Source organism: Vicia villosa, linkage group LG2 (assembly GCF_029867415.1).
Source record: "Vicia villosa cultivar HV-30 ecotype Madison, WI linkage group LG2, Vvil1.0, whole genome shotgun sequence".
NCBI lineage: Eukaryota > Viridiplantae > Streptophyta > Magnoliopsida > Fabales > Fabaceae > Vicia > Vicia villosa.
The window spans coordinates 143,330,941-143,337,879 of NC_081181.1; the positions used below are offsets into that span (position 1 = coordinate 143,330,941).

Genomic DNA, 6,939 nt, shown 5'->3' on the forward strand with positions numbered 1-6,939 from the left:
AGCAAAGAATGTTGTTTCTACCTCCAGACCATTAGAGCTTCTGCACACTGATTTGTTTGGACCAGTGAAAATTGTGTCAATCAATAGAAATACGTATGAATTAGTCATTGTTGATGCCTATAGCATATGGACTTGGGTGAAGTTTCTTAGACACAAAGATGAGTCACATTATGTGTTCACCACCTTCTGTAACCAAGTGCAAAATGAGATGAGTCTCAGAATTGTCAAGATTAGAAGTGATCATGGTAGAGAATTTGAGAAAAAACACTTTGAGAAGCTGTTTGATGAGAATTTCATTTCCCATAATTTCTCCTGCCCTAGAACTCCACAACAAAATGGAGTTGTATAGAGGAGGAACAGAACTTTGCAAGAAATAACCAGGACCATGATCAATGAAACCAACATGGCAAAGTATTTCTGGGAAAAGGATGTAAACACGACATGTTACATTCAGAATAGAGTCTCTATAAGACCTATTCTGAGTAAGACTCCTTATGAATTGTGGAAGAACAAGAAGCTCAATATTTCTTATTTTCATCTGTTTAGATGTTCTTGTTTTATCTTGAATACTAAAGAGAATCTTAACAAGTTTGATTCTAAAGCTTTAAGTTGTATCGTGTTAGGATATTATGAACGCTCAAAAGGTTATATAGTATACAACAATGAAACACTTATTGTTGAAGACTTAATCGATGTTAGATTTGATGATAAGCTTGACCTTGAAAAGTCAAATCTAGTTGAAAGGATTGCAGATCTGGAGATCACCTATTCTGGCGCTGAAGGTAATGAAGCTGCCATAGAAGGACAAGAAGTCAAAGACTCAGAAGATGCTCAACCAAAAGTTCTTGAAGCACAATCATCTATGAGGAAGTACAATTAGAGATTATCACATTCTAAGGAATTGATAATGGGTGACAAGACTGAACCTCTTAGAACTATATCATCTTTCAAACCACCTGAAGAGATGCTTCTAAGTTTGGTGTCCCTGATAGAGCCTACATTTATTGATGAAGCGCTGTCGGACAAAAATTGGATTCTAGCCATGCAGGAAGAACTCAGTCAGTTTTATGTAAATAATGTTTGGGATCTTGTGTCTAGACCCAAAAGAACCCACATAATTGAAACTAAGTGGGTCTTCAGAAACAAGCTCAATGAGAAGGGGGATGTGGTAAGAAACAAGGCTTGACTAGTTGCACAAGGATATAGTCAGCAAGAAGGGATTGAATACAAATAAACCTTTGCACCAGTTGCAAGGTTAGTGTTTATTCGTCTATTAATTTCCTTTGCTCTCAATCACAACATCATCTTGCATCAGATGGATGTTAAAAGTGCATTTCTGAATAGCTACATAACTGAGGAAGTGTATGTACACCAACCTCCTGGCTTTGAAGATCTTAAAAATCCAACTTTTGTCTTCAAACTTAAGAAATCATTGTATGGTCTGCTCATAAAAAATAGGTACCGCATTTGAAATGACCGCCTCATCAGCAACATGTACCGCATCTAAAACGACCACCTCATCAGCAACCTGCACCTCATAAGCATGAACAGCCTCAACATCATCTTTGGGCTGCTCGTTTAATCTATTAGCTCAACTTCAGCGTGCGCGGACCTGGAGGTGCTCAGCCAACTGTTTATGGTGAGAACCGGTTGAAGCTACTCGTTCAGCCCGTAGTTAGGAAGACTCTGCCTCAGTAGCCCTAGCCTGGGCTGCCGCTCTATCAGTGTTGCCTCCAATGGTGCCGTCCTCCCCTGGTCTTCGTTGTAAAATGAAAAAATGCAAAAAAAATCAGTGAACTTCCGTCAATTTTCAAATTTATAGCCTAGTAACGGAAATTCTAAAATTTCCGGAAATTTTCAAACTTTTTTGAACTACCAAAAATTCTGAAATTTCAGGTTCAAATGGATTCAAAAATATCGGAATTTCTATAATTTCAGGTAAATACTTTCGGAAATTTTATAATTTTCGATAAAAAAAACTCACTTTTTCAACCATTTTTGATAAATTCATGAAATTTCCGGTATCGCGGACAAATTATGAAATCTGCAGAATGTTTGAGTGAATTTTAAAAATGGTTGAAAAAATTTGCAAAAATATTATAATTTTTTCATTAAGTTTGGGGATGCGGAGAATAACTGGGGCGGCAAGATAAATTCTCCTAGTGCTATATATGTTTGGGAAAGTTTTAGTAGAGCTTGAGCCCATCAAGAAAATGAAATAGTAGTAATTGATTATAAGGGTATGAAACTTAAATTTGATGACTTCGTAAACAGATCAAATAGTTTGGTTATTGATGTTGTTCAATATAATATTGTTTACACTAATTAGAAGGAACGTTTCTTGTTGTGTTTAACAGTTTACTCTTTACCTATTTTCAACTCTAATGTCCAGTAGTTGCCTTAAAAATACATATCAAGACATGCTAAGGACTTGCAGAACCTCAGAAAAATCACACTAACATTAAAATAACCATACACTTTAAATATCTTGTACTCATATTTGATACACCAACAACATAGGTGTAACTTTCTAGTTGACACTTTCCTAACATTGATCAAAATATCATTCAGAGACACCATCTATACACTAAGATTTACATTAAGTGAGTGAGTAACCAATCACTTAAGTCCTTAATTGAGATTATGTTGAAAACTTCCTTCAAAAATTGAAAGTTTTCCATCACTTTCATGTGATGCAATGCAAAGTTCAAGTGAATTTCATGACTTGGGATGAGCTACTTTATGATCCTTAAGAAATTCCACAACTCTTCTCATTGAAGGTCTACTAATTGGAAATGCAGAGGTACAGAGTAGAGCCACATTCAATACCTTTTCAACTTCTTCATAATCACTAGTGTCTAAGTTCAACCTTGGGTCCACAATCTGTGTCACAACACAATCTTGAACTCCTTCATGAGATGTTGATAAAGCAATCTCAGTGACCCACTTCACAATATCTTTGTTCTCACCAAAACACGAGTCGTTTGGCCTCTTCCCGGTTATTAATTCCATCAGCACCACGCCAAAACTATACACATCACTCTTCTCGGTCACTTTCAGTGTATAGCCATATTCTGCAATTGAATCATTAGGTGTTAGTCACTTATATTATACATACACAAACACAAACACCGAAGATGACACTGGCAATCACATATATCAGATACGAGACACATTTTCGATAAGTGTCCGTATTTCAGATACTAAATTATTAGTAATTAAAACATACCGGGAGCAATGTAACCACATGAACCAGCAATTCTAGACATAGCGTCTTCACTTCCTTGAATTTGCAATGTCTTAGCTAATCCAAAATCAGCGACCCGAGGTACAAAGTCATGATCAAGCAATATGTTATTACTCTTCACATCCCTATGAACAATAGCAGGAACACAATCATGGTGTAAATAAGCCAACCCTTGAGCCGCACCGAGAGCAATTCTAAATCTCTTAGGCCAATCCAACAACTCATCACACTTTTCCTCATGTAAAACATCACCTAAACTCCCATTCTCCATATACTCATAAACCAATATTCTGAAATCATCAGAACTACAACAAAACAAAAGCTTCACTATATTAGCATGTCTAATTCTACCCAATGTTTCAATCTCAGACTTAAAAACCAATTCCATCTCAGGTTTCTGTCTTCCATTTCCACTCCAAAGTTTTTTCACTGCAACTACTTGACCTGTTTTCACCTTCACTTTATAAACCAAACCCGACCCGCCTCTTGCAATCAAATTCTCACTGGTTAAAAATGGAACTATATCTTCCTCATTGAACCCAACTCTCTGAAAAGAGGTTGTCATAAAGGCCCGTTTCGATTTTCCAACAAAAGACTTCGACTTTCTCTTCACGAACCACAAAACAGACGCGGAAATCAACACAACAGAACCAACTAAAACAACTATAGCAACAACAGAAAAAGGTTTGTGTTTTGAACAAGGACTAATGGTTTTCATAACATTGCTACATAAACTCGGGTTACCAGTTAAACCCGACAAGTAAACTGGACTGTTTAAAACGGAAGGAACCTCACCGGACAATTTGTTATCAGAAACATTGAACTGATTCAACTTTAGGTTCGTTAACTCCACTGGAATCTTCCCTGTTAAAAAGTTAACAGAGAGATCAAGGTATACTAAATCAGGTAAACTACCAAGTTCCTGTGGAATTGTACCAGAGAACCTGTTATGCGACAGGTTTAGCTCGGTTAATTCAGTCCAGGCAGTTACATTACCGGGAATCTCCCCGGTGAAAACATTCTCCTGCATTTCAAGCTTCTGCAACTTTTTCAAACCGGTTATGCAGATAGGAACTTCACCGCTGAACCGGTTATTTCCAATATCGAATTCAACTAGCTCAACAAGCTTGCAGACTCCAACCGGAATCTCACCGGAAAACCTGTTAGCAGATAAAATCAGTTTCGTGATTCCTCGAGAGATTGAACCAGAGATTGAACCTTCGAACTTGTTATGATCCATTTTCACAACATCAAGCTCCGGAAGGTTCCAGAATCTCGCTGGAACTGAACCAGAAAATTCATTATTCTCAATTCTTACATAAACAAGGGAATCACAGCTACCATACTCATCAGGAATAGACCCAGAAAATCGATTTTTGAATGTAACAAGTCGCTGAAGTTTCTTCTTTACACAGAGAAACTCAGGTAACTCTCCAATGAAGTTGTTCGTTGAAACATCGATATTTCTTAAAGCAGAGTTTTTTCCAAGATCTCGTGGTAGCTTCCCAGAAAAGCTATTGTTGAAAAGACTCAGATTAAGCAAGTTTGGATTCAAAGCCAAACTTTCTGGAACTTCTCCACTGAGAAAATTATCGTTCAAATGGAGTATAGAAAGATTCAATGAACCCAGTTCTTGAGAAAATTTTCCGGTGAGTGCATTCTGAGAGAGGTCTAAGAGAGACAAACTTGTGAGGTTTGATAAACCTTGTGGAATTTCACCGGAAAGGTTGTTCTGGAAAAGTATAATTCGTTTCACATTTTTCATACCAGAAACTGTGTATGGGATTTCACCAGACAAAGAGTTTCGAGACAAATCGAAGTTTTCAATGGAAATAAGGTTTCCAATGGAATCTGGTATGTTACCTACGAGGTTTATGTCGGAGAGGTAGAGAAATTGTAGCTTAGTGAGGTTTCCGAGTTCTGAAGGTATAGAACCTGGCTTCATTGTTTCTGTGTAGGTGAGTTCGAAATGAGTTAACTCGGTTAGATTACCTAAGAATGAAGGAATCGTTCCGGTGAAAAGGTTTGAAGAGAGAATGAGAGTTTTCAGTTGAGGAAACCGGCCGAAACTCGCCGGGATGTTGCCGGAGAAGTTGTTTAAAGAAAGGTCGAGTACTCTTAGTTGGAAGGTTTCTGAGTTGAACTCCGGTAAGTTACCGACGAACAAGTTGTCAGAGATGTTTAACAAGCGAAGATGTGAACATGGTAAGATGGAATGTGAGGAGATTGAGTTTCCGAGAAAGTTGACAGCAAGGGAGAGATTTTGGAGAGATGGAATGCGGCAGAAGTTGAAGGGAAAATCTCCGTAGATACCGATTTCGGAGAGGTCGATGGAAACAACTGATCTGTTTTGTGAGTCGCAGGTTATTCCTGTCCAGTTACAAGGATAGTGTTGTGTGTTTGGAAGCCAGTCTTTGAGACTTTTGTTTTGGTCGTTGATTTGTGTGTTTTTGACATGAAGAAGAATTTCGTAGTCTCTTGAGAGTGAAAAGGTGTTTCCATTTGAACATAGAAGTGAAAAAATAAGAATGAGAATGAGTTTTTGTTTTTCCATGTTGTGGAGTTTTGGTAGAGTGAGATATGAAAATGGTGAAGTTTTTGAAATAGTTTGAGTTTGAGACTTAAGTGACACACTTGTTACTTGTTAGTGGTTTTTCTCGTGAAGATTGTTTTTGTTATTCATGCATGAAGATAGGGACAGTTCTTCACAAGATTCACTTTAGTTGTTGAGGTAGTAACAAAAAAAGTGGTCTTGTTTTTATGGGAGAAAATTGTGTATTCAATTAATGATAAAGAGGTTGGAAAGTGATATGGATTGGGTTACTTTTGAAAATGAGAAAAAGCAATGAGAATTTTGCATGAGAAACCAGAAATGAAGAACAAGACAAAGGAAGAATCATTTTTGGATTGGGTAAGGATATCAATTTGGGACAACCTATGAGGTGTGAAACATTTTTGGAGATGATTTGATGAACATTGTTGAGTGTTTTGTGAGGTTTATTTGAATTGGGTATGGGAGAACCAATACTCTTTGTTGTTGTTGTTGTTGTCTCTTAGTTGAAGAGTGGTAATTGGGGAATAAATACTAGTGGGAAGAAGAACGTGGTGTTGTTTTTTGTAAGTGTAGGTAGCTAGAGTGAGAATATATTGGTTAGGAGAATAAGGAATGGTGAATTTTCTAAGAAGGGAAAGTGAGATTAATTTATGTTCAGTTTTCAAGGATATTGAAAGAAAGAAAACAAAAGTTAATGGTTGGGAAGAATCTGTTCCCTCTGGCTGGCTCTGCGTCGCCGTGAAGAATCAGCTATATCTTTCCACCTTCATTTATAATGTTTCTAAGGACGGTAATTAATGAGCATCACTACTCCCATTCCACTTGCCCTTATTTATATGGTTAGATTAGCAACTAATATAAGAAAAAGAATATATATCGCAAATATGGAACAATAACGAATTGTTTTATACTCAACAATCTTCATCTTAGAGAATATCGAATTTCAATGATAATTATATGTATGACATCTAAATCCTAAGAATTAGGATGTGCAAACATTTATTTATCATTAGGTGTGTTTGGTAAATCATTTGAGAAAGACAATTCTCGTGTTCTTAGGAAAAGTCAACGTGAAAACAAAGAAGCTTTAAATTAGAGTGTTGACCAAACATACATAGTTGTTCTCTTTAACGTGGAA

At 36.9% G+C, this 6,939-nt stretch overlaps 1 protein-coding gene across 1 annotated transcript; it reads right to left on the reverse strand.

The window, feature by feature from the left end:
• Positions 1-2,267: 2,267 nt before the first annotated feature.
• LOC131652300 (LRR receptor-like serine/threonine-protein kinase HSL2) lies at positions 2,268-6,605 on the reverse strand. Its single transcript, XM_058922125.1, has 2 exons — positions 3,230-6,605; positions 2,268-3,074 (listed from the first exon to the last, which is right to left on the reverse strand). Exons 1-2 carry the CDS (start codon positions 5,799-5,801, stop codon positions 2,719-2,721), a joined length of 2,928 nt encoding a protein of 975 aa, XP_058778108.1. The 5' UTR covers positions 5,802-6,605; the 3' UTR covers positions 2,268-2,718.
• Between the last annotated feature and the right edge of the window lie 334 nt (positions 6,606-6,939).

Excerpts from the sequence above, each read along its gene's own strand:
- LOC131652300 (XM_058922125.1), bottom strand. The coding sequence starts at position 5,801 with ATGGAAAAACAAAAACTCATTCTCATTCTTATTTTTTCACTTCTATGT. Across the intron at positions 3,075-3,229 it reads ATGTGGTTACATTGCTCCCG|AATATGGCTATACACTGAAA; the intron begins GTATGTTTTAAT and ends ATTCAATTGCAG.